At 43.9% G+C, this 26,957-nt stretch overlaps 1 protein-coding gene across 1 annotated transcript in view; it reads left to right on the forward strand.

Moving 5' to 3' along the window:
* The window catches only part of Slc1a1 (solute carrier family 1 member 1), a 64,893-nt gene that overhangs the window by 16,382 nt on the left and 21,554 nt on the right, over positions 1 to 26,957 (forward strand). The window contains exon 2 of the mRNA XM_050159033.1: positions 17,233 to 17,373. Within this exon, the coding sequence (XP_050014990.1) occupies positions 17,233 to 17,373 (141 nt within the window). The remainder of the gene's footprint in view (positions 1 to 17,232; positions 17,374 to 26,957) is intronic.

Here is a 26,957-nt window from a genome sequence, read left to right on the forward strand (position 1 = left end):
GTAAAACGTGATTGTTAGGCTTGGCCTTGAGATGAGCAGATAGGGACAATTCTAAGGAGAGAGGAATGAGAGGAATAGAATAGACAGCCCCAGACAGGAAATACACAAGTTTAGAAGCCATTATTCAGGCCATAGATGAATTTCTCAGAAACTAACCTAAGCATGTGTAGCACTGACAGGCTTACACAGGAGAGAGAGAGGCAGTCACCACAACCAGTGGGGTGCCAGCTCTAGAGGCAGGATTCCTTGTTAGCTGGCTTTCCCCAGCCAGTTTCACTTTCCTTTGAATACAGGAGGCTCGCCAGACTCCAGGGTCCCCAGAAGCCTGGGAGAAGCCCCCAGGTGTAGGAACCAATCCCTGAGCTTCATGCTCGCAGCTCCTTAGCCAGAGTCAAGGGAGAACTGGTTCATGAGTCAGGATCACTGTGCCGGTCACATTTAAGAGTGTGATTTCCATGGGAAAATGGCAGAATTTATCCCCATGCTTGTTCTCGCGCCTAGATTTCTTCCAGTGGCCTCTTCCCAGCCTGTCTGATCCGGTGTGATGTGTGCAAAGTGGGCGATGCAGTGGTTGCCTGGACATACGCATTAAGTCGTGGTTATAAAGCATCGCTGGTTCGGTTCAGTGTAGCAGGGGCCAGAGATGTACCGTATGTGATGCTCAGTGCCGGGTGGTGGGGTTCAGGGCTGGGCACAGAGTGCTACAGCATCTAGTTTGGAATAGGGAGACAGGGGCTGTTCAGAGGGGGGAACAGATGCAGATCAGACTCAGTAGGGACCAGCGACACTACAGTTCAGAGTCAGGCCTGGGAAAGGCTTCATGGGGAAGGTAGCAGTTTAAGTAGGAATGAGAAAATGGCTCAAGGCAGAGATAGGATAGAAGTTTTCCAAAGAGGAGCATGTGTGCGAACAGGTGTGTGGAAGCAGAATTCTGCAGAGCATCTCTTCAAGGGGCATCCGGGAGTTTGTGGTGACTGGAAATGTGGAGACTGAGGTTGGAAAGGTGGGCTGCAAAGTTAGGGACCCGGCAAGAAACTAACGGCACTTACTCAGACAGGTTTCACCAAACAGAATCCTGTGATGGCTATCATAGAGTCAGGTGGAGTTGCAGGAACTAGGAAGGCTGGGAGCCGAGGGACCAACAGCTGTGGCAAGCTGTCATCTCCCCAGGGGCCTGAGCAGGAGGCATTAGCACTGTCTTAGAAGGGCTGAGGCTACCATGGCTATGACAGAGCGACCGAATGACAGAACTTTTACAGCTCTCAAGGAACGAAGTCGCTTGATCTACAAAGCCACTTCCAGGACAGTCAGAGCTGTTGTTATACAGAGAAACTCTGTGTCAAAAAACCAAGTGTGTGTGTGTGTGTGTGTGTGTGTGTGTGAAAGCTGCTGCCAGAACCCTAACAAAGAAGGAAGGAATGGAGAAAATAAATTCCTTTTCCTGGTTCCGCCATCATAATCTACAGCTAGTATTGCTCCTTGACTACATCCAGCAGAAACCAGGGGGCCAGGAACCCTGGGTTAGTTGGCCAGCACACGGAGCAGGACAGAGCAGAGGGTCAGAGAGTGTAGCTGCAAGGCAAGTGTACACTAAGCCACAGCCAGCTGGACTGTGACTGAAACAGCATGGGATAAAACCGGACTCTCTGATCATGGTGAACAATGAGGACTGATGAGAAGCCAAGGTCAATGGCAAGGGGTTTTGATCCTACTTCATGTTCAGGCTTGGTGGGAGCCTAGCCAGTTTGGATGTTCACCTTCCTAGACATGGACGGAGGGGGGAGGACCTTGGACTTTCCACAGGGCAGGGAACCATGACTGCTCTTTGGATTGGAGAGGGAGGGGGAGAGGAGTGGGGGGAGGGGGAGAAGAGTGGGGGGAGGGGAAGGGAAATGGGAGGCTGGGAGGAGGCGGAAACTTTTTTTTCCTATTCTCAATAAAAAAAGAAATAAATAAATTAAAAAATATGAGAATATTTTATAGAAAAAAAAAGAAGAAGCAAGTGGGACCGGATGCCATGCTGAAGCATTTTCAGGATACCATTATCAAAGAGAAATAAGCATTGAAAAGAGATAGAAGGTCCATGAGTGGCCAGGAATCTATTTCCAGAATACTGGTGATAATTAGAGGCTGTCCCTAAATGGCCACTGTGGGAGGGGAGGTAATACTAATGGCTTCCACCCTCCTGTAGCTCAGTGCCAACATGACCTGACCCACAAACGTCTTGGCACCATATCTGAAAGACCTCACACCCACATCACTGGCCTCTCTTCATTGCAACTGGGGCATATGTGTTTGGTGGAGGGGTTACTCAGGGTACCAAAGACACCTTCACACCTGCTCCCACCTGTAATTTAGGACTCTTAATTGCAGGGGCCAGGAAATCCAGTTCAAAAAGAGAAGAGAGTGAGAGAATTTATGACCCTCGTAACTTAAGCATCCAAAAATATAGAACCTAGCTTCAGGTGTGATTGGATCCCTGGATTGACACCATGGCATCTGGACCCCTTCTTTCCTGCATGTCTGCATCCCTGTGCTGTTTTCAGTGAGCACACGGCTCCTCTGGCTAGCAAGTCAGTTCCCATTATTCAGCGCTCTCCTTTCCCTGCTCTGCACGAGACGTTCTGATTCCTGTAGGTTCAGACAACATATCCCAGGCTCCCGCAACCCTAGTTAAATCATAGACTCATTCCTCAACTAAGTCCTGAGACAAAGAGAGCTGTCCAGATGGAGTCAGGTCTTCATCCCACCCTGTTCCCCCAACTTCTCCAGGAGCTGCGGGACTGGGGGTCAGGCCTTCATCCCACCCTGCTCCCCCACACTTTTCTCTAGGAGCTGCGGGACTGGCTGCCCCTGGAGCTGACTGAGAGGAGCTCTGCTGGTTTTGTTGTTTTACATTTCCTGTTTTCAGAGTATATATTAATTATACAAGATAATGGATTTCATCTTGGCAACTCAGTTCATGCACATGGCATTGGACCACTTTCGTCCGTATCATCCCCTCCTCCTTCCCTGGTCCCCTACCTCTTCCAGAGACTTCACTTTTCACTTACATGTCTTTGAGGGTTTTTTTTCCTAGTTTTTGCATATAAAAGAAAACATGCAATACCTGTTTGAGTCTGACTTATTTTGCCTAACATGTTAACTTCCACCTCTGTCTGTTTTCCTGCAAATGGCATAAGCCTCCTTCGTAGCTCCACTGGGTGAATGCATACAGCACTGTCCATTCATCCACTGACAGGCATGAGGGTCGATTTCACAATGTGACCATTGGGAATGGGTTGTGATTAGCAGGGCTAAGTTAAGCATGGTTCGTTCAGGCATGTACCAAGGAGTGATGTGGCTGAATCAAGAAGCTGCTCTATTTTCAGCTTTTTGAAGGACCTTTTTGTTACCGGTTTCCAGAGTGGCTGCACCAATTTACTTTCTTACCAACAGTGTACAAGTGTTTTTGTTTTCTGTCTGGGGTTTCACCGTGGCGTGTTAATATATAGGCGTCATTTTGATAGCCTTTCTGAGTGGGATTTTCTGGAGCAACATGAAGGTTCTGCTGTTACTTGTATACTGTCTCTGAGACAGCCATCTGCAGGCCGCTTGGCTTAGAGTCTGTTGTGGAGGAGACCTCAGCCCTTCCAGCTCCAGCCATCTGCCAATGTCGCGCCTGTGGCTTCTTTCAGATGGAGGGGCCATCATGAGCTGTCAGGTAACTTGGCTTCTGTTGTCACTTCCAGCATGGCTTTCTACTGTCCCTGAAGAGAAGGACCAGTGCGACAGGGAAGACAGAGGGGAGGTTCCTGACTCCATGTCTTACCAACTTCTGCACTCAACCTCTCTCAGAGTCAGGCTCACTCCTTCCCGTCCCATGGCATGAGAAAGATGTAAGAAGGCTGCCATTTGCCTTCTGCCTGAAGCTAGGAAATACGGGTTTAGTGGCATTTGGGCCACCTCGTGTGCCCTTGTACATGTTTGCCCGCTTTCCTGCCTGCTGTGGGGTCTTCAGCATCTTCCTGGCTCGTCTCTAAGCCTGGTCCTCGCACAGATGCTTGTTAGTCTGCAGAATGTTGTGAGCAGAGCTGAAATAAACAGAAGTTGGGTTCCTTCCTGTTCTCGATGGAAAATTTTGTTCTGCCATCCACTGGGAAATGTCTTAGGCCTCCTAATTTTACACCCAAAATATCTCTATAATTTGAGTGGTTTTCTGGGAAGTAAGAATAACCGTAAAAGATCTGTATGTTCTGAAATATGAATAGTGGACAATATTGACTTGGAACGCAAAGTGCTTCTTGTGTGGATTTTCTCCTTCTGTTTTCGTCTTTCCTAAATAACTTCGTGAAGTTTTCAGCTGAAAGCAACCAAAACAAAAGGATTAATGACAAAGCTTGGCTATACAATTGGAATTAAAACCCAGACCCTAGATTCCCTTCCCATTATCTGGCTCTGTTTATATTTGTACCAAGGACTATAGTATTTGGGAAATGCTGTACTGTCTACTTTTGCTGTTAATATTGTCGCGTCCTGTCACTATTCAGTCATAGCAAATACGGATTGAGCTCTCCTCTGGGCCAGGGGAAGGGTCGAGTCTTGCCTTCATTAATGCCATTTGGTGCTCACAACAGACAGGTGACGTGACTCCTTTAACTGGTAAGGATGCTATGGCTCACTGACGTTAAGTAGCTTACAGTCACACCACTAGAAACTGAAAGGGAGGACTCAGCTCCAGGACTGAAAATCCCTGGAAATTCCTTGCAAGAAATTGGGGAGGCTAGAGAAATGATTCAGTGACTAAGAGCACTGGCTGCTCTTGCAGGGGATCCAGGTTCGGTTCTTAGCACCTACGTGGCAGCTCACAACTCCAGTGCTGGGGGAATCTAACATCCTCTTCTGGCCTCTGTGAGCACCAGGTATACATGCGGTACACCTCTATGCATGCAGAATGAACATAAACTAGAATACATCAGACCCGCTGAGACTGTAAGCCATGTGGGAACCAGGACCGGTAGTCTCCACAAAGCTTAGCAGGAAGATTGCAAGTAGCAAGCATACAGGTTGTTCTTTCACTAAAGACAGATGGTGGGTTTTTTTTTTTTTTTTACATCATTTGTGTCGATTGTTTGTCTCCCAGTATTTCACAGCTAACATTCTCCTCACAATCATCTTGGATTTCTATTGGTCATTGTGATTCGTTTTTATACTGTGGGAGAGAGAATGAATCCCTCCAACGCTCCCCTTGCAGGCTATGGACCACAATCTGCAATCACAACTTTTTGGAAACCAACGAGTCTCTTTTTAAGCTGTTAGTAAACATGTCTGGCTCCAATCGGGGTTTCAAGCTATTATTTCCAGATGGTGAGACATCCAGATCTGATAAGCTCTCATGCAGCCTACCAAGTGGAACAAAATGCCACAGCTTCGGCAGTCATTGTGCCGTTAATATGATGATGAAAAGAATAAACACGTTTCCTTATGTGGCTGCCATGCTCCCACCCCAGGAAAAGCCATCAAATTGTTAACCAATCAAAATGTAAATGGATCACACTCAATGTTAGTATCTGCTTCCCCACGCCCCCTTTTTTGAGACAGGGTTTTTCTGTGTAGCCCTGGCTGTCTTGTAACTCACTTTGTAGACCAGGCTGGCCTCAAAATCACAGGGATCCACCTGCCTCTGCCTCTGGAGTGCTGGGACCTCCTGGCTCCTTTTCCCATTTTAATCAATTTGCTCATTTATCTAGAAGTGTTCAAACCTAAGCCTTTTATGAAAGCTTCATTTACCTGTGTGATGTATCCTTTTCATTGAATGTGAGTCACATCAGTTACCACTTCCATATACAATTCAACGGTTTTTGCTGTGTGAGGTTTATTTAGTACGGCCATCATCCTTCTCTGATTTCCTATTTCCAGTCATGCTCTCAGAAGAAAACCTGTGGCTGCGGTCAGTGCCAGCCCTCTCCTCACAATGGGCGTTTGACTATCTGCCTGTGTGATTTGTCTATTCTGGACTTTTTACATTGACGAAGTCGCATAGTAATAGCGTTATGCGTTTGCTGTCTTTCTTTATCTAAGGTTTTCAGGACTCAGCCAGGCTGGACTGTGTGCCAGTCGGTGCTTTACGACTTCTTACAGCCGAATAGCGTTGCCCTGTGGAAACATGCCTTACTTTGTTTAGAAGTTGATGGACATTCAGATGGCTTCCCCTTTTCGGACATTATTACCACTGTTGTTGTGATTATTTCCTGTGGGTTTCTGTGTGGGTGGGTTGTGTTTCCTGGGTGTACAGCTTACACACCTAGGAGTGGATCCGCTGGGTTCTGTGGTAACTGATGATGAGTCGCCAGTGTTCCTCAGGGTCTGTACCACACCACATTCCCACCCACAGTATGGAAGGATTCCAGCTTCCCCACATCCTTACCCATTTTCTAACTTGAGTTTGTTATTGTTGTTGTGTTAATAGGACCAACCCAATGAGTATAAAATAGTATCTTGTGACTTTGGTTTACTCATAACTAATCCTTTCTTTTCACGTACCCATTGGCCACTGTATATCTTACATGGAGAAATACCAATTCAAAATCTTTGCTTGTTTTGAAGTGGATTGTCTTTTTTTGTTTTTGTTTTTCGAGACAGGGTTTCTCTGTGTAACAGTCCTAGCTGTCCTGGAACTAGCTCTTGTAGATCAGGTGATCCTCAAACTCACAGAGATCTACCTGCTTCTGCCTCCCCAAGTGCTGCGATTAAAGGTGTGCGCCACCACCACCTGGCTAGGATTATCTTCTTTTTAAAAAGCAAACAGATATTTATTGTGTAGAAATACATATGTATTTAAAAATCCCTAACAAACAGAGCTGTTCTCTCATTCCTTCATCTTCTTAAATACCCCTGGTATAAAGGACGTTATTATATCCTAGTAAAGCTCCACCCAGAAGTCCAGACAATGTCCCATCCATGGAGTCTTTGGTATCTACCAGCTGCACTTTCAGGTAGCCATCTACCAGGTGGTCCTTACATTCTGTTTCCCATTTAAGCTTTATCAGTGGCTTTCCTGTCCATTGAGCAAAAGCTGGGGCTAAACTCATCATGAATAACCAACACCGCAAGCCACGTAGGTGAATAACTGCTGCCCATCCCTTGTGACTGGAGCAGCTGCTGCAGGCCCCAGAGAAATGCGGTTGTCTTTTTATTTCTGACTTTTAGAGATTTTTTTTTAACACTGCTAAACCTTTATCAGGTCCATGATTTGCATATCTGCCTTTGCTGAGTTAGTTAAAAATATAAAACTTTGCAGAATGTTCCTGTTTTGCCGCCATGTGAAGCTAAGTCCTACCGTGTCTTTACCTGCTAATTTTTGGAAGGCCAATCAAATTCATGCTTGAAAATAGGAATGGGGACAAGCAGGAAGATCCACACTTGTGGAGGGTTTTACTGTGGAGGTCTCGCGCCAATCTTTCCCACCACCACCACCGTGAAGAAGGCTTCATTTCCCTCTCCCATGGTGTAAGGTGGCGTCGATGCTGAACAGGCATGCTGTGGCTTGTGAGTTCCTAGTCCGGCAAAACCTGGTCCTAGTGTGTGCTGAGATCCAGCCTTAGGTGTCTTGAGAGCGATTAAGACTGGAAGACTCGGCATTGCAGGTTCCTGGAGACTCGCTTACAGAAACCTAGTTAAGGGCACGGCAGGAAAAGATTCTTGCTAATTGAGTTGTAAATTGACTTCATCTGAGCTGAATGTTGCTGAATTGTCTCAGGCTGCTATCAGTGAAGCCAGGCACATTCCTGGCACATTCTCTGGTAACTGCGGAGTCTGGTGTGAAATTCCAGAAACTAGAAAGCTAACTGGGATGAGCCAGGCACATCATGACGGTCACAGCTTAAGATGGCTGCTGTAGGTCAAACCAGGTCCACTTAGTTTATCACACTTTTAGGTAGTGTGAGAGGGAGACATTGTTTCTGCTTCAGAATTGCCAGGAAGGATGTTTATAGGACAGTTCTTGTGGATACAAACTTGCCTGTTGGAGGTGCTGTGACGAGAAGCCTTGACATAGCTAGCTGTGGCCACCCTTCATCCACTTTCCATGGTCATCTCAACACTACATCAGGCAGAGAAGCCCCACACAGAGGCAAAACAGGGAAAGACGGACTGCAGCTGATGAAGGACAGACCGCAACTGATGATGGAAGCCGAGAAGGGAAGAAGAGTGGGCAAAAATACTACTGTCCTCGAGACCTTTATAGAGGGACAAGTGAACTTCTTTGCACTTGGACTAAGCCATATTCCCTGTCCCCTTGCCTGCAGCGGGAGCTTTCTCTTCTGCTGGTGTAGGTTTTTGTCAGTACTGGCAAGGATGACCCTTGTGGAGGTGCTAGCTAGGCTCACGTATGTCTGCTACTCCAGCCTTGGTTCTGATAAATTTGGACCTTCTTGTTAACAAGATCCCCAGGAGGTTTATATGCATATCGAAGTTTGAGCAATAGATTTGTGTGTGTGAGAGAGAGAGGCGGGGGGGAGGTGATGGTACCTGGACAGAGGCAGAGGAGGACATCAGGTGTCTTGCTGTATCACTTTTCGTCATATTCCTTTGAAATAAGGCTTCTCACTGAATCTGGACCAGGCTGAGAGGTGAATCACTGCAAGGGCATTACAGGCTCATGTGGCCACACCCAGCTTTTAATGCAGGAGCTAGGCTCTGAACTCAAGTCTTCATGCGTGTGCATAGCTGTATTCGCTCTCCTTCTGTGCACGTCACATGGTTCAGCCATTAGCTTCTGAGTCAGTCTTCATCATTTTTCATAGCTTCTACTGATGTTCTCTAGTATACCCTTGGTGCCATCTTAATTCTGACTCTAGATTCTCTTCATTGCTGGGCAAGTAAAATTAATTTCAGTCAACTGGCATGGAGTTCTCTTGGGTTTGTCCACAGTTCCATAAGAATGGCACTCTCTGGTTTGCAGCTGTGATTGGTCCTCAGCGGCAGGAGCTCCTTGAAGGAGGGGTGTAACATGAGGGGGCTGGCTTGTTGGGGTTTTCTGTCCCACCCGGGCTTTCTGTCCCACAGTGGGCAAGCCCCAAAGAAAATCACACAAAGATCTCTATAAGTTATAAAAGCTGATTGGCCCATTAGCTCAGGATACTTATTTGCTCTTGCAGCTTATATTACCCCATTATTCTGATCTATTTTTGCTATATGGCTCAGTACCTTTTTCAGCTGGCAGGTCACATCCTGCTTTCTTGGTAGTCTGCTCAGAACTGGGAGGAATCAACTTCCTCCTTTACAGAATTTACCTGTTCTCATTGCATCATTTATACTTCCTGTCTGGTTTTTCCGCCTGGCCAATCAGCGTTTTTTAAAAAACATGATTGACATAATACAGACAATTCTCCCACACCAGAGAGGGTATGTGTCAACAGTGCTGGTGTCTTTAAACCCATGCCTAGGTCTAAAACAGATCCTTATATGCAGTAAATAGTGACAGGATTTAGTTTGGTCATTGAACTACAAAGGAAAATATTTCAGAAGACACTAAAAATACAGCAAATGGCTTTTCTTCTGTTCCCAGCAAGATTCTGAGAATTTTATCTCAGGGACAGCCAGTGGTAGTGGTATAGAAATTGATGTCACACTCAATGAACCAATGAACTTCTTAGATCTTTTATGTATCCTAATTTCAATTCTGGGGTTTTTGTTTGGTTTGTTTGTTTGATTTTTGTTTTGTTTTGGTTTAGTTTGGTTTTGATGTAAGTAAATGTTTCTCTGTTCAAATAACTGGGCTAGATTGAGGAAATGACCTTGTGAATTTAGACACACTGATAATATTTTACATTAACTTCTCTCAACCCTAGTTCTGTTGCTTTTGAGGTCTGTGGCCATGACACCTATCAGAGCCATAATTGTTTGAAGATCTCATGAGAAGTTCTCTGAAAAATGCATAAATCAATACTAGTCAATATTAGTTATCTCCACTTACTGTGTGAGCCACGTACTTTTCATTGAGTTACATTACTTTTCATTCATTACACATGGTCTTGGTTTTAGGCCACTAATGACTTTCTAAGGTTGACAATCCAATCATGCCCAATTGGTCCAGGTAAGGTGCAGGCAGCAGGATAAGATATTTTTGGCCACGATAACATAGCTCATAAGGTGGTGAGACCAGGATTTGGACACAGAGCCAAGAGGAAGCTATGCCAAGTTAACAACTCAAACATTTATTTATAAGCAAATTTGGCACTAAGTACATTATATAAAACAATGACAAAACCATAATCACATGTGTGTAATCATAAATGAGATAGAGTTTATAAACCAATAGTTTTAATGTTATTATTTGTTGGGATTGTATTTCTTGTAGTCCTCTCCATGAAAAGGAGATTTAACACAAGGATCTTTAGTAAACATATATATCTACTAATTTATATATAGTCCAGCTTTAATAAATAAATCTTATAATTGAGTTTTATCCTAAGAATATTTTGAAAAACCTAAGATGAAGGCTGCCCAGTTTCTCACATGTGCACATACATGTAAACCCCCACACACATGTGCCTGCCCCCATACACACCTACATAGATACATGAACCCCGCATACAAATATCCATAAACAACTCACACCCCTAAAGTATTCTACAGTTATATACCCATTAAAATAACAAGAGATGGCATCTCTTGTAAGGCTGACTACCACAGAGTACCTGGGTAGCTGCAGTGGTAGGTGATAGGAAAACAAAGACAGCCTCACCTTTTGTATATTAAAGGTGGTGAGTCTGTGGGTGAATTTTTGGATTTACTTTATTTACAGTGTATCTTTACCAATATGGGTAGAACAGTGGTTTTGATCTTAAGGACTTGAAAATGAAAGAAAAAAAAAAAGCTTTACAAATTCATGCATTTGGTTTCTAGGATAAAATTCCTACAATGAGCTTTAGGAGCCAGAAAGATGGGGAAAGGTACAGCTACATTGTGGTATAAGGCCAGACAGAGAGCTGGCCCTGTGCATCCAACATAAGCTCAGAACAGCTCCAGGAGGCCAAAAAGGCTTATTATATTAATGCCCAGTGTGAGGACATGGCCCAGCAAGTATTCTGGTGATAGTTTTCTTTGTCAGTAATGTATATTTCAAGTTCACATTAATTTATGTACTAGTGAGCTATAATTTAAGATGTAGTGAACTATTACCATCTGTTTCAGGTATGGGCAGGCATGTGGTTAGAATCTTTTTGTTAAATCCCCCCCCCCCAGGAATAAGTCTGAGCCCAGTGTAATTCCGTTCTTACCTCCTTAGCTGAGGTCTTGGTTGGTTTCTTCCCATGTTTCTTGTTTCTTACCTATAACAAGTGTGTGTGTGTGTGTGTGTGTGTGTGTGTGTGTGTGTGTGTGTGCGCGCGCGTGCGCGCTAGCAGAAGAGCTGGAGAGGGCATATGTAGGTTTCAGCTGACATTCTGTGTTCCTATTCTAAGCTGAGAGAACCAAGGCTAGAGTTTGCTCCAGCCTCCTGGGCAGTAGAAGGGCTCTCTGGGGTCAACTAATAGAATATTGCCCCAGCCTAAGCAAGGAGTTAAGTTAAAAAAAAAAAAAAAAAGTTAAAATTCCCAATCAGTACAACCAGATTTGAACTCTTTCAGCTACTACCAGTATTCTTCCTAGTCTCCCTCTGGACCTGCTTAGGGTCGCCGAGCTGATTGATGCTTGGGAAGGAAGTCCCAGAATAAGGTCTTTGTCCATTTCTAAAGCAACTTGTTGCTAGTTGATGACTACAGCTTTGAGGATTTCTGTTGACCTGGCCAAAGTTCTCTTTCCTTAGCGAGGTCATTGATCTTCCCCCTCCCTAGCTGGGGAACTGTCCCTCCCTAGTGAACTTGGCTGTCACCTCCAGGTCAGCAATTCTTCACAGCACCCTCTGGCTTTGGAGACTTTGTACACCTTTACCCGGCCCAGGGTTCCTGATACCAGATGTGGACACTTGTTTGTAGTAGAGGTTTTCTGTGCCACAGCCACTTTGCAAATAACCAACATGGAGACTCAATATTAATTACAAATGCTTGGCTAATAGCTCAGGCTTGTTACCAGCCCTTACACTTAAATTAACCCAGACTGTTTTATCTATGCTTTGCCTCATGCCTTGGTACCTTTTCTCAGTATGGCATGCCCATCTTGCTCTCTGCATCTGCCAGTGATGCTCTAACGCCTTTCTTCTTCATCCTAGTATCCTCAGTTTGATTGTCCCCCCCGCAACGTTATCTTGCATTGCTATATAAGCCAATCAGCTTCTTTATTAACTAATGAGGGTAATACATATTCACGGTGTACAGAAGATTTATTCCACTTCACTTGTTGGCATGGAAACAGTAAGTAAGAAACAAGCCAAACATTGCAAACAAGATAGGCAATGCTTCACTGAAACTATTGCTCCTAAGCAGCTGGGAGCCAGTGAGGACCAGAGAGTTGAACAGGTTGTTTAGTAAACAAAGGAGGAGGTAAGCATTGCATTTGCTCGTGTGAGTCTAGAACATTCCATTAGTCGTAGACATGCATTCAGAAGATGCCTTTCTGCTTATTCACTAACACCCTGGCTTTATACTTCATGGACTTTATACTTCACGGACTGTCAGAATCAAGTTGTCCCAGGGCTTGCTGAGTTTCCCTCCCAGCTGCCATTGCTGCCTTGAGCAGATGTCTGTAGGGCCTTGTGGGGTGCTTGAGTTGCTGCCGCTCTCCCGAATCTGTCCCGAATCTGATGTTTCCAAATTTTCTGGAAGCTAAAGTAAAGCACACTCACCATTTTAGGTCAGGGTGCCAGGGTGCCAGCTGCGAACCTCCGATTGCTTCCTCAGAGCTTGGGTGACATTTCTGCAATGAAAGGAGAGCTGTGAGGGTCGTGTGGCGTTCAACTTCAAAGAGCTTGATAGAAATCATCATTACCAAACATAGTGCTCTATTTATTCCTCATGCATGACTCTCAGCCATTCCACAAAGCAGCTCTTTTGTTTCTCCCATAAAATTACATATCTGGCTAAAGTCTGAAAAGAAGAAAGAATACAGTTTTTCCTAGCTAGCCTGCATTGGGTTGGAGATGATTACAGGCATAGTTCTTGTTCATTATTAGTGTACATACGAAGGTTGGACACGTAGGGTCCACTGCTCAGTGTAGCGATTCTGGGGCTGCTGGTGTTATTGGTTTTGAGTACATACAGACACCTTTATTTTTATATACCAAGATTCCTTTTACATAAAAGCACAAAATTTTCCTGAAGCAACCGGTTGGTATTCTGTGAAACAGTTAAACACAGGCAGTTCACAAAGCAAGACATGAGGGTGTCATGCCTTTCAAATTTATTTAAAATAGTTTGAATACTTGATATCTTAACTGTTTATGAATCTCTAACTCTGGATTTTAACATAGGGACTACATTGGGTTGAATTACAGCTCTTCTGTTCTGTAGCTACACTTTGGGAACTATCTACATATCAAACTGTGTCAAGGCAAAATATAAAGAAGAGCAGAATTTAGGTAAAGACTAAGGTACTTAAAAATGAAACTTGTGAGTTTCATCCACTTGGACTAGAAGTCGGTGAAGGATGGATAGCTGCATTTGAGTGAAGGTTATCTTTAGTCTGTTATAGTTGAGTTCCCTTGTCATTCATTGCCCTGTGGTGACTAATTGTACTCAAATGACTCTGGAGTTTTCTTAAACTATTTGAGTTTCTGGATTTGCAGATTCAGCGATATCCTCTTTGAATCTTCCTGTGATTTTAGTCATTTCCCCCTCCCAGCTAGCATGTCACTCATCAGGCTAACATGTCACCCAGGAAGAAAGATATGGATATTCATCTAACTCATTTATTTCTTGATTTAAAAAAAAAGGTGTGTATGTTGAGGGGAAGGCAAGACAGAGTGGCTAGACGTTATTTGAAGTAGTTAGAACAAGATAATACGAAAATCTTAATATTTTATGAGTTTTAGTGATCAAAGCATTAAGTTGAACTTCCATACAGCAGGTGGTTTTCACATAGACATATTAAGGCAAGATTTCAGAGAATCAATATTTCTTGTTTCTTTTTCTTCTTTAAAAATTATTTATAAATAACCTGTGATTTATTTCTGGAGTTTTCCATGCGGTATTTTAAGAATGAGTGAGATTCGTGTAGATTATTGGAACTACAGTACATAAGGTAGAGGTCCACAGCTACTGGACCTGTAAAATCCTTGTATTATTGAGATTAATGAGGGACCCTCCTAGCCAGAGGATGTGTTTGGTTGCCAGGGGAACCAACCAACCTTGTGATTCAAGGTATTTCTAACGGAGGGGGTGTTGGGGACCAGCCTATACAGAAGTACCTCTTGCCAGGGTAAAGGCATGGGGATTTAGAAATATAGTAAAGAATATGAAGATGCAAAGGAAAATAATAAAACAGAAACATATAGGATAGTATCGGGAGGGAATTCACCCACATTTAATTTCCAATTGCTTTAAATACCTCTGACCCCAAAAATTAGAAGTAAGAAAAAACACTGCATTAACATGATACAAGGAAATGAACAGACCAACTGAAGATTGCCAGCCACATCCATAGTTAAACATTCTGTTGCTAGAACAAAATAAGTCATGCTCACACCCTAGACCAAAACATTGGGTAAGCAAACCACTCCCTGGGTGGAATCCAGTTATCTCCATAAGGGAACTAGAACTTAGTTGGATCCTTGGACTTTTGTTTGAGATTGGAGCAATCAACTTCTCTTTTCTTGGAATACAAGGGCTTGCTATTAGCCACACCTGTTGACAATAACTTGGAGAGAGCAGAACTCTCTGATCTATATCTAGGTGGGACCTTTGAGGTAGAGAGGTATGATAACCTTGAAGGAACTAGAGGTAAGTTCCAACTCTCTGACCTTTGGTCAAAGGGAAAATAGGCTCACATTTTTGGGCCTCCACAAGGGGGAAAAAGTTTATAAACCGGTAGTCAATAATGTAACCAATCATGTCTGTATAACGAAACTTTTATAGCAGGCTTAAGTTTTAACACTTCTAGATAAATGAACAAATTGAGCTTTTGGAAAGTGGCATGCCACAGGGCAGGGATGTTCTGTACCCTTTCTCCCATTCATGGGCTTGTGTGTCAGTGTGTCAGCTCCCCTGACCTTTCATCCCTGTGCTTTGTAATATCTCTAGGTTTAGTTCAGTTTTGTAATCTGTTCTAGCAAACTAATCGAACCCAAAGGCAGGGCCGTAGGAACTGTGATTTGGAGAAGTTCAGCCAGAAACCCAGACTGTCTAGGGCTTATGATTGATGTCTAAAGTAGAGCAGTTTCGTGAGGCTTCACTTAACCTAGGGACCTGTAGAGTTTTTTAATAATGAAAACATCCTTCTGTTTGCATAATTACAAAGTTCAAATATAAGGAAATTGGGATCATAAACTTCATAAAAGGACTCTTGAGGCTGGGGAGATGGCCCAGAGGTTAAGGACACTTAGTGCTTTTCCAGAGGACCCAAGTTCAATTCTCAACACCTACCTGGGGATGCTTACAACAGCTTGTAACTCCAGCTACTGAGATCTGATGCCCTCTTCTGGCCTCTACAGACACTGCAGTCATGTGTGCAACACCTCCCCCCCCCCACATATTTACATAATTAAAAATAAAATACAGTCTTTTTTTTTTTAAGACTCTTGATTTGGTAGAGTTAAGCATGCTGGAATAATGAATGAAAAGCATTAGATAATATTGGTGCTCTAAAATGTGGTACCTGTCAAAGTGATAGTAAATTAGTTAGATGCGGACCGCATACCCAAATCTCAACACTCAAACAGGAGGATTTCAAGATCGAAACCACCTGCAATATATAGAGAGACTTGTCTAAAAACCAAACAGAAATTATTTTTTCATTAAAATTATAAAAGATGAATAAGCAGGTAAATTTATTATAAAAATTTATCTTCTAAAAGATTTATTTATTTATTTACTCGTGTGTGTGTGTGTGTATTCACCACATGCGTGGAGGTGTCTGAAATGCTGAGATGAAGTCAGCTCCCTTGAATCCGAAGTTTCAGGTGGTTGTGAAACTCTCCATGTGGGTACTAAGAACTGAACCAGCATCCTCTGTAAGAGCAGCAAGTGTTCTTAACCATTGAACCATCTCTCTAGTCCCCAAAATTTATTTTGTAAAAAGCACTTGTGAGAAAAATACAACTATAAACGACCTACAAAATACATAGCAGGTCTTTGCTATGGATAAAGTATAAGGTGGCCTGTGGGAAGAGTTATAGCGGGTTGCAAATTTGGGGAATGTGGATGTATTTTAGTGTTAGAGCACTTACTGAGCATACACAAAACTGTAGCACAAATTTTAGTTTGTCTTAATAATAAAAACCCCGAGTTGGATATTAAAGGGTGAAAGCTGAGAGATCAGAGAAGCAGAGTGGCCAGCCACTAGAGAGCTATCACCTCAACCAATGCTCAGATCGAAGGGGCGAGCCTGACCCCAGACTGTGTCCTCTGACTGCACCCCAGACGTCATCTTCAGACTGCACTACTCCTCAAGCTGACAGAGCTCCTGTCTTCTCCCATCTTATATTCCTCTCTGCACCCAGCATCGCTCCTGTCTCCACCTCCCTATGATGAGATTAAAGGCCTGGGATCCCAAGTGCGGTAATCACCTTAGTGTGAACTCTGTTTCTGTTTTAGACAGACTTCCTCTTGTGTAGCCCGAGGTAGCTTGAACTAACAGAGATTCCTCTGCCTCTGTCTTCTGAGTCCTGGGATGAAAGGTTTGTGCCACCACTCTCTAGCCTCTAGTGGCTTAGCTCTGCACTCTGATCTTCAGGCGATCTTTACTTGTTAAAACACAAACAAAATATCACTACCTGAAACCTGGACTTGCTTTTAGGTACTACAGAGGGAAAAGGAGAGAGAGAGATGAAGAGAGGCAAGGAGAGCAAGGAGCTTCTGATGAGGAATCTTTTCTTTCCCGTAGTCATCTTTGATGATGTCTTGTTACAATAGAGAGACCCGATGAGGAGGAAATCAAAGCAAAATCTTTCATGTGAAGGATATTTTTTTTTTACATTTTCTTAATGCGTGCTTCCTATCCACTACCTTCTGGATTTTGCAACTCTAAACTTTGTAGATTTGCAAGAGATGGTCTAAACAGCTTTTCTTGCCATTGAAATTTGCATTCTGTGGTACTTTGTCATTAAATTATATGCAAGAGATCTAAAAGTGTTTTCTCTGTCTTCCCCGTTTTCCTTAGGCATTGTCATAGGAGTCTTGGTTCGTGGACACAGTGAGCTCTCAAATCTGGATAAATTCTACTTTGCTTTTCCCGGAGAAATTCTAATGAGGATGCTGAAGCTTGTCATTTTGCCACTGATCATATCCAGCATGATCACAGGTACTTTGTGTTCTCTGATTATTTAAGGAGCCCATGAGAACCTTGGCTGTTCTTTACTAAATATGGAAAAATAAAAATGCATTAGGTGCATCATACAGGCATGCATACAGATCACACACAACACACACACACACACACACAGAGAGAGAGAGAGAGAGAGAGAGAGAGAGAGAGAGAGAGAGAGAGCTCATTTGCAAAGCACATTCCCTTGACTTGAAGTGTAGTGGAATTCTTAAAGTGGCATTGCTTCATTGTGTCACTGCCCCGCTGGCACTGTTGACCCCAGCTCAACCCTTCATTTGTTCAGCATGTGATGTCTTGTGAGCAAGATGCCATTTTTAAACATATTATGTATAAAATTCTATCTAGGGCACAGAATGGGGAAATGAGTATTTGGCCATGGAAATGTCAGCTTATGTCCTCGGGAAAAACGCAGTTGTCGATTTCAATCATGTTTCCAGGAGCTGGCTCCTTTGGTTCCCAGCTTTAGCTCTCCGGCCCACTAACTTCTGGGCAGCTGTCCTGAGGGTGCCTCTCCTCCTGGCTCGTCACCCATTTCCTCAGCACTAGCTCTAGGTACCTGCCCTGCCAGCCTGCCGTGGTGTCAGCAGCCAGGAGCTATGGAGAAGGTTTAATTAGAGTTTGCATCCTAGTCTAAAAGGCTAGTATTTTTAAATCTGCACTCACAACACAGCTGGATTTGGACGTGTATTTCTCCTTTGGGTCATTATGGCCAAATGAGACACGGCAGAGTTCCTTCAAACTGCACCAAGCATTCTTATGTACAGATTGACATATTTTTTAATGACATTTATCTGGAGTTGGTACGCTGCTGTGCACCTTCTGTGCTTCTTACACTGACTTTCATTCTAGCACTTGATAAAACGTGACATGGTGTCTCTCACTAGTGTTATGGAAGAGTTATTTATTGCCGAGAACGATACTGTCCAAACACACACCATTATAGAAGTAGTATACTCATACACATATTTTTTTTTACCCTTTCTTCTAAACTTTGGCTTTCTATATGAATTCTGGTCTATTCTGGGTTGGGTTTTGTTTGTTTGTTAATCAAACCATGTCCTACATCACATAGCTTATAAGCCTTGTATAGATACATGCAAAATATTCTCTATATTGCAAATGTGAATACTTTTCTTTTTAAAGATTTATGTGTTTGTTTTATGTATACAAGTGCTCTATCTGCATGGATGGATGCACACCAGAAGATGGCATCAGATGGAAACATGATCGAAATCGAAAACGCAAGGCTTTATGTAACTATGCACTTAGGAGCCTTGACGTGTCCTCCTTCCGGAACTCTCTCCCAGTGTCATGGCAAAGGCTCTGTCTGTGGAGTCTGACATTAGAGGAGGCAGGGAGAGCGTCGGCACTGACGTCATTCACTACGTTCTCTGAAAAGCTGTCACATTTGCCGATTCCCAGGTGCCAAAGTCCAGGCAGACCAGAGCCCCATGGGATCATTTTTCTTAAGTGACCTTGCTGTTCTTGGCTTATTAGAAACCTAAAGAGAGCATTTAATTACTTTTACTTATGGGTTTAGTTATGGTTAAAAATTCCCCGTTTCTTTCAAGCCTAGTAGCCTGAGGGGTCGGGGTGAGGGAAACAGAAGATCCATTATTCGTCTCATATAATGTTTGCTTATTAAAATTATCGAAAGCATTTGAAGTTTGGAATATTTCTTATAAATACCCAGATTTCTGGCATTAAAAAAAAATCAAATCTGCAAACAGGGCCCATGTTTCACCATATCAATAGTGTTTGATTTAGCTGGCACAAATGCATTTGAGGACACCCAAGTCACCAACCACCATTCCATATTCTCTGCTCTCTCATTGCCTGCCTGGCTCCTGTAAGCATTGCAGGTATAACTTAGAATTTTCTCCATGTTGAAGATCCTTAAATCAGTTTGTGTACTCTTTTAGACAATATGAAGTCTTGGGCTTCTCTCTCAAGAAAAATATTCACAGGCTGGAGGGATGGCTCAGAGGTTAAGAGCACTGGCTTCCCTTCCATAGGTCCTGAGTTCAAGTCCCAGCAGTCACATGGTGGCTCACAACCTGTAGCGCGATCTGATGCAGTCTTCTGGTGTGCATCCATCCATGCAGATAGAGCACTCGTATACATAAAACAAATACATAAATCTTCTTTAAAAAGAAAAGTATTCACATTTGTACATATAGAGAATATTTTGCATGTATCTAATACAAAGCTTATAAGCTATGTGATGTATGACATGGTTTGATTAAAAAACAAACAAACAAACAAAACCCAACCCAGAATAGACCAGAATTCATATAGAAAGCCAAAGTTTAGAAGAAAGGGTAAAAAAAAAATATGTGTATGAATATACTACTTCTATAATGGTGTGTGTTTGGACAGTATCGTTCTCGGCAGTACATAACTCTTCCAGATTTGCAGGCTGGAGGTTTTCTTGTGTAGGTTGACCTTGCAAATTATGTAAGGAAATAATGTACAGCTCTCAGATTCCATCGGTAGCCCAGCTCCTCTATCCCAACAGTAGCCCACAGCTCTTCGCTTCCCTTTCGCCAATTGCTGGGAGCCAAAGCCAACACACACCTTATTCTTTTGATATAAAACAATGAAAGGTCAAAGGTTTGAGGGACGTGAGTAGAAACAGGCTGGGAGGGCAATGTCACCTGTGTGTGTGTAATCGTCTGGTTAGTCGGGGAGAGTCGGCAGGAATGTGGGGAAGAGGACTCATTTATATCTTTTTTATTACCATGTCAAGATGGGATTTCTCTGTAGCTTTGGAGCCTGTCCTGGAACTAGCTCTTGTAGAACAGGCTGGCCTTGAATTCACAGAGATCCACCTGCCTCTGCCTCCTGAGTGCTGGGATTAAAGGTGTGTTGCTACCACTGCCTGGCTACAGCTGTTTTTTTTTTTTTTTAACATCAAATATCCTTGGAGACGTGTGATTAGGAAATCATGTTTATCTGGGAAATTTGAATTTAGACTTGAGAGAAAATGGTGTAGGATGATGTTGTAAGACCCCACTTGTTAGTTTCCTGGACACCCAGACTCCCAAAATAATCACACAGAAATCATATTATTTGCAATACTGTTTTCCCAATAGCTTAAGCGTATTTCTGGCTAACTCATATCTTAAATTATCCCGTCACCATTAATTTGTGTATTGCTATGAGGCTGTGGCTTACCGGGTAACACCACGGCTTTGCCTGGTGGGGCCCCCCATTAGGGCTCACTCATCCAGTGGGTCGGCTTGCTGAACACTAGTTGTCACCTGCTGTATACCCCCATAGCCCTCTGCAGGAGGGGGGACATGGTATAGTGGCAGCATTTCCATAGACAGGATGTCATAGAAAGCCAGAATTCTCACCATGATTTACATCCCGAAGCAAGAGTACCTTCCTGCCGTGATGGAGATGTGTGTGTATGCCCTTTGAAAGTTTCGGTTTCTAAGCTAAGTTCTAGCAAACCTCTAGAGAAATCATGGGGGGAAATGATGGAGCTGCCTGAAAACTGTGGCTCTGTGAAAACCCAGGAATAGGTCACCACGACTCATGAGCTTTTATCTGGGTCACATTTCTTCAGTCTGATGGCTGGAGCCTCCTACCACCAGCACAAGAAAAGATCAGCCCTTCTCATCCCGTTCCGGGATGCCAAGGCACATCTTCCTGGCAGCTCGTAGCACCCTGCTGTCTGTTGTGGCTGCCATCCAGCCTCTGTCCTGACAAGGTTCCTCTTCACTCCTCCATCTCAAGGGGCTCAGCAATTCTCCACAGAGTGGATGAGGACCGAGTGTTGCCAAGGACTGAGGCATAATCAAAAGCAGCTAAGACACCAGCATTCAGTCACTCCCAGAAAGGGCTCTTCAGGGTCTGTGCTCCTCAAGAGGGCTCCCCTCTTCTTAGCCACTTTGCTTTGAAGATGGTAGAGAAGCATCTGCCTCCACACCAGAGTGTTCCAACATGGTTCACCTCAGGCCCAACACCTGATTCTAATGAGGAAAGGCTCCATCACCACCCAGGCTTCCTGTCCCAGGAAGTGCGTCCTCTGTAACATGTGCCATTGGAGACAATCCACCTTAGAGAAAACCTCCTTTGCTGTCTTGAAGGATTGGTCTTTGCCTTTAAAGCCCATTGAAGTACTTAACCCTAGTACCTGCTGGGTTGTTGGATCTCCACCAAGCCAGTAGATCCTGGAGAGTGTCCAGGTCAGGGTGAATCAGATCGATGTTGGCTTCAGTGTGTATTTCTTCCCCAGATCAGGAAGAAGCTCGTGTTTAACTGTTTCCTGCAAATGCCTACAGCATACAAGGGTGTGTGGAGCAAGTCGGGAAATGTCCCTTGTGAATGGCTCAGGGCATTCCAAGTTTATGCCAAGCTGAGAAAACACCCTTCTTTTGCTCCTTGTCTCTCCGAGGCCAAGTGTGTGAATACCAGAACTGAGTCCATTTCCTGAGCAGGGCACATCACCAAACACTAGATATCAGTACAAACGCTGCCCTCCATCTATCAAAAACAACAGTGCCAAGATAGCGCTGGTTGAATGATTGGGCGTATATCTGCATAGATCTCCAAGGTATTCTGACTTTGCATTCAGAAGATTAGAATATTACCACAGATTAGAAAGTGATTGTTACTCTAACTCCTACATTAGGGTTGCAAAATGTTTCAGGTTTGCCTTATACCATAAAAGGAAACTTCTCTTTTCCACTTACTTCTTAACCAAGAAAAACTGAGGCCTTTTATGACCTTATGGTTTTAAGGCAGGTGTAGTAACTCAAGCCTGTAATCCTAGCATGTGGGAGGTGGAGATAGGAGGATCAGAAATTTAAGGCCAGCCTTGGCTGCATAGTAACATGGTGAGTTTGAACCTAATTCGAGCTACGTAAGACCCTGATAGAAAAAAATATATTAATCAATGTCTTCAGAAGGTGCTATAGAATGCAGGTGGAGAAGAAAGTGAAGTGGTTTGAAGAATCAGAAGTATTTTACCCTTTACATTGAGTCTTGCACAACTCATCAGGTTGTCTTGACTGATGAAGGCATTCTTTTTTATATATAAGCTTTATTATTTAAAAAAAACATTGAAATTAAAAAAAAGCATCACACACCAAACTAAAGCAGATTCAAAGTCTACATTCTTTTAAGGCTATCCATATTCCTTTACTCATGGTCTTCTGTATGCCGGAAACAGTCCCATACCCAGCAAAAGAGCCATGCTATGCACCTCGCTCAGATGGCGTCATTCAGTTTTATTAATAAATGCTTATTAACCACAACTACATGAAAACTAACAGGAAAATAAACACACTTCTAAGAGGGTGAATTCCAGCCGCCCACCTGTCCATGGAACTAAGGTCCTCTGAGAGCCAAGATGGGTGTTCGCATCTGGACAGGAAGACTTGAAGATGCACGTATCACTTAATTGCACAACTTGGCATCTGCTGGAAGTCACCTGTTGGTAAACACAGGTGGCTGACAGCTTGCAGGTGGATATCAGAAAGAAAGCATGCAGGGCTCTCCTGAAACTTCAGTAGTTTATTATTCACTCCGTTTTTTAAAAAATGAAATTACCATTTCAAGATGGTTTAGAGACTGAGAGCCCTGTGTTGAAGAAGGCAAAGATGTGGCATCTAGAACCAGTGGGCTCATCCTGCATTTTAAGTGCCCCCTTTCCTTCTCCTCGCCTTGTTTGGGAATTGGAAATGAGCCTGGGTATCTTTATGAAGATGACTTAAGCATCTTCTGGAGACCCTCAGGGACGTAGCTCTGAAGCTGGCAGATTGACTATATTAACTTGGTTCTAGAATGCTCGTCACCCAAGGGAGCTGTGGAAGCAGTAGCCTTCCCATGAATGTGCTGTCTGCACAGAAACAGAATGAAAAATGGCTGATAAAAAGAGCCCAATTCAGCCTCTTCCCAAGACACGGAGTCCCAGAGTATCAACCGTGAGTGGGCGTGCCTTCTGCTAGAACTGGTACCAGGAGGTTCCGTTGACTGTAAGAAACTTTCCCCCACCCCCAAGGGAGAGTGGAATACTGTAGAGATTTTAGTGACTCTCCAGCGTTCTAAAAGTATAGATCCTAGGATACCATTAATTCATTCCATCTTCAGTGAGCCAGGCTCAGTGGTATATCCACAATTTATAAAGTTAAGGCCTATCCTAATGAGAAAGAGAATATTGCAATGTTTTCTAGGAATAAGGCAACATAAGAAGGAATTTTGAGGAAAGGATAGAAATCAAGAGAGAGAAGGGAAGGGAATTCAATACAGAAGGGAATGGAAGAAGCCATAGCATCTCAGGTCAGAAGTAAGACTTCAACCAACCAGAGTCCTAGAAACTTGAACATAAGATGGGAGGATGCACATAAGACTTCATACAACTCACTTAGGGCTCCGACAAGCCTGCACACTCAGGAAGAGGATTACACAGTGACATTCACCTGGGCCATTCTTTACAAATAGACACCTTAAGGACACTCCTCATGGAGAAGGACCTATCACAACTAAACAGGAGAGCCAGACCTGGGAGCCACGCTGCCTGACTTTCAACACTGATTCTGCCATTCACTGTGAACCCCAGATACATCACTGGCACTCAACTGTAAAAAACTGTCTCTTAGTGCTTTTTTGTCAGCTGTCAGAGGTTTCCAGAAGGTCTCTGAATTGGCACCAAGAGTTGCAATGGTTGATATTAGGATTCAGTAAAACACGTGTGAAGGCGCGAAAGCTGTCATTCAAGAAACGCAGCCAATATTAAAAGACTCTGTCCACAGCCTGTAACATTCACTAGTTCTACCTAGAAGCCTCAGCTACCAAATGTGTAGAATTGGGATCTGCACAGGAGGATAAATACAGTTGTGTTACGAAACAAAAATCATCTCCCTGAGCCCTGTGCTAACTGTGGCTGTAAAAACATTCGTGTGGACTTTGGGAGAGAACAGTTGAGTCACTAAGATCCCCTAGAGCCGTGGTTCTCAACCTTCCTAATGCTGCGACCCTTTAATACAGTTCCTCATGTTGTGGTGACCCCAGCCATACAGTTATTTTCGTTGCTATTTCATAACTCTTAATTTTGCTATGGTTATGAATTATAATGCAGATATCTATTTTCCAGTGGTCTTAGGCAACTTGTTCAATCAATCCCCAAAGGGGTCGTGACCCACAGGTTAAGAACCAATGCTTTATACTGTATTGAATGCATTCATTGGATAACAAGCCTTGCAAAGAGCTTGCGGAATCTTCTGAACAACTGACCCCCAAACACCAATGGCTCCAACCTTCTGTGATACAGGAGAAACCCAAACAGCCAAAGAACCATGCACGTGCGTGCATGCACATGCTGCAGTCAGTGGGGGGTGTTATAGGGGTGTGCACACCTGTGCATATGGGGAGCCCACAGGTCAATGTCTTCCTCTATCGTTCTTCTACATTTGTTTTTGGAAACAGAGTCTGCTACTGAACCAGGAACTTGCCGTTTTATCTAGGCTGGCTGGCTAGCAGGTTCCCAGGGCCCCCAGTCTCCCCCTCATGATGCTGGGTTGAAAACTACTACCCCCACCTCTGCCCCAGCTTTTCTTGTGGGTGATGAGGATCCAAACCCCAATCCTCGTGCTTGGATAGCAAGCCCTTTAGCCACTGAGCCATCTCCCCAGCCACACTCACTGTTTCTTGATCGACTTTGAGGCAAAACCTGGGCCAGATGACAGCGACTACGACGTGACTCTTCTATAATCTACCTGAGGACGAGTTTATTTTGCTAACTTCACAGAGAGGTGTAGAGTTGTGATACAGCCCTTTTTAAAGGGAGCTCTACAATTGTGTGAGTGTCTTTAAGAAACACATATGCCACAGGTGAAGCATGCAGACAGAGAATACATTCTGCAGGCTCCCTCTGCCTTTGCCATCCCAGAAGTATTCATCCTGACAGCTGAGATTTCCAGTACCCTAGATTAACACAATGAGATTATGCCCAGCCTTGTTTTTCCCCTGGAGAATGAAAAGAAAACATTTCACAGTTTTAAAAATGGAAACATGTTTGTTTACTCCTTGTTGCAACCCTAAGAAGTAGTCAAGTGGGCGGGGTCTTGTCTCCATCTGTAGAGATAAGGAAACCGGAGGTTGGAACAAGATTAAGCCACTTTCCCCGAGATCACATAAATCACAGGGTAGCACCTGGGACAGAACATTCTGCTTCCCAGAAGGCTGGGGTAGACAACCACACATGAATATGCTAAATTGTGTGTGTGTATGTGTGTGTGTGTGTGTGTGTGTGTGTGTGTGAGAGAGAGAGAGAGAGAGAGAGAGAGAGAGAGAGAGAGAGAGAGAGAGAGAGACTATGAGGCTCTTACAGTCTAGTGAAATTAAAGTGATACTTTATTTGTGTTTTAATAAATGAAGCTTGCCTGAAAATCAGACTGCAAAGCAGCCACACTAGTCAGCCATACAGGTCAGGCAGGCAGTGGTGGCACACACCTTTTATCCCAGTGGCCACACTAGTTAGCCAAAGAGGCCGAGCTCTAGAGGGGAATATAAGACCGGATGAGACAGGAACTTGCTCTCTTGCAGTCTGAAGGTTTCGTAGAGGCAAAAGCTCTCTAGTCACTTGGCTACTTTGCTTCTCTGATTTTTCAGCTTGAACCCCAGTCTCTTAGTTTTTACTATTCGTGCCGCAGCAAATGTTAATCAGTTCATTGATTCTTATTTCAAAGCGGAGCACACGGCCCCCTGGGGCTCAGACAACTGTCTTAAGGAAAGGACTTAAAAGCCAGGTGAGGAGTGGGGAATAACAGCTGGAGAGGAAGGACTTTGAAGAGGGGCTTGGTCCCACAGAAAAGAAGGCTGGGTGATGTGCTGTGTCCAGCAGGTACGCATGCGGGCTGGAGAGATGTCCGTGGGGTCTCATCCCTCAGCGTGAGGCTTTATTTTAACCTCAGTGCCCCTGGAGGATTACACTGGAGCGTGAAAGTTTTTGCCGCTTTAAAAGCATTACTGAATGGCTGTGCAGCGAAGGATGGGGGATGGGAAATGGATAGGAGGATGTTTATCAAGTGTGCTCTGTTGCTCAGGGACACACATCACTGACCACTGATGCCATAGGTGTAGACGGCAGCTCTAATCTTCACAGGCTGTGCAAGCTGAGGTTGTTCAGCTTGCTCCTTGCAACCAACCTGAAGGAGATACGCAGGCTTTTAAAGATGACCGTGTCCATGAGTAAATCGAGTTTGGGAATAAAACCCAGGCTTCTTTTTCTCTTTGCGCAACTGACTTCTCTGCTGGTGACAAAGCTGGAGTCACCCATGCGGTGGTTTAACTCCTGTCTCAGCCTGAGCTTGGATGTTATGTCCACTCAGACCTCCGGAGCCCTAGCAAATGCCTGACTCCAGTGTCAGAGTTCGTCTTGACACCTTGACTGGAAGGTACAGAAACTGTCACGAAAACTTCATGCTCAGGTGGGCGGGAGCTTCATCAAAGAGCGCTCTGAGGCATCTCTGGCCCTCGGATATTTATTTTTAAAGTCTGCTATTGTTTAGCCCACCCTGTTTCCTTTGTAGTGTTGTTATAAAAAGCGC

The sequence above is a fragment of the Alexandromys fortis genome, unplaced genomic scaffold, assembly GCF_014885135.2.
Source record: "Alexandromys fortis isolate MF-2015 unplaced genomic scaffold, M_Fortis_MF-2015_v1.1 scaffold_10, whole genome shotgun sequence".
Classification (NCBI taxonomy): Eukaryota; Metazoa; Chordata; class Mammalia; order Rodentia; family Cricetidae; genus Alexandromys; species Alexandromys fortis.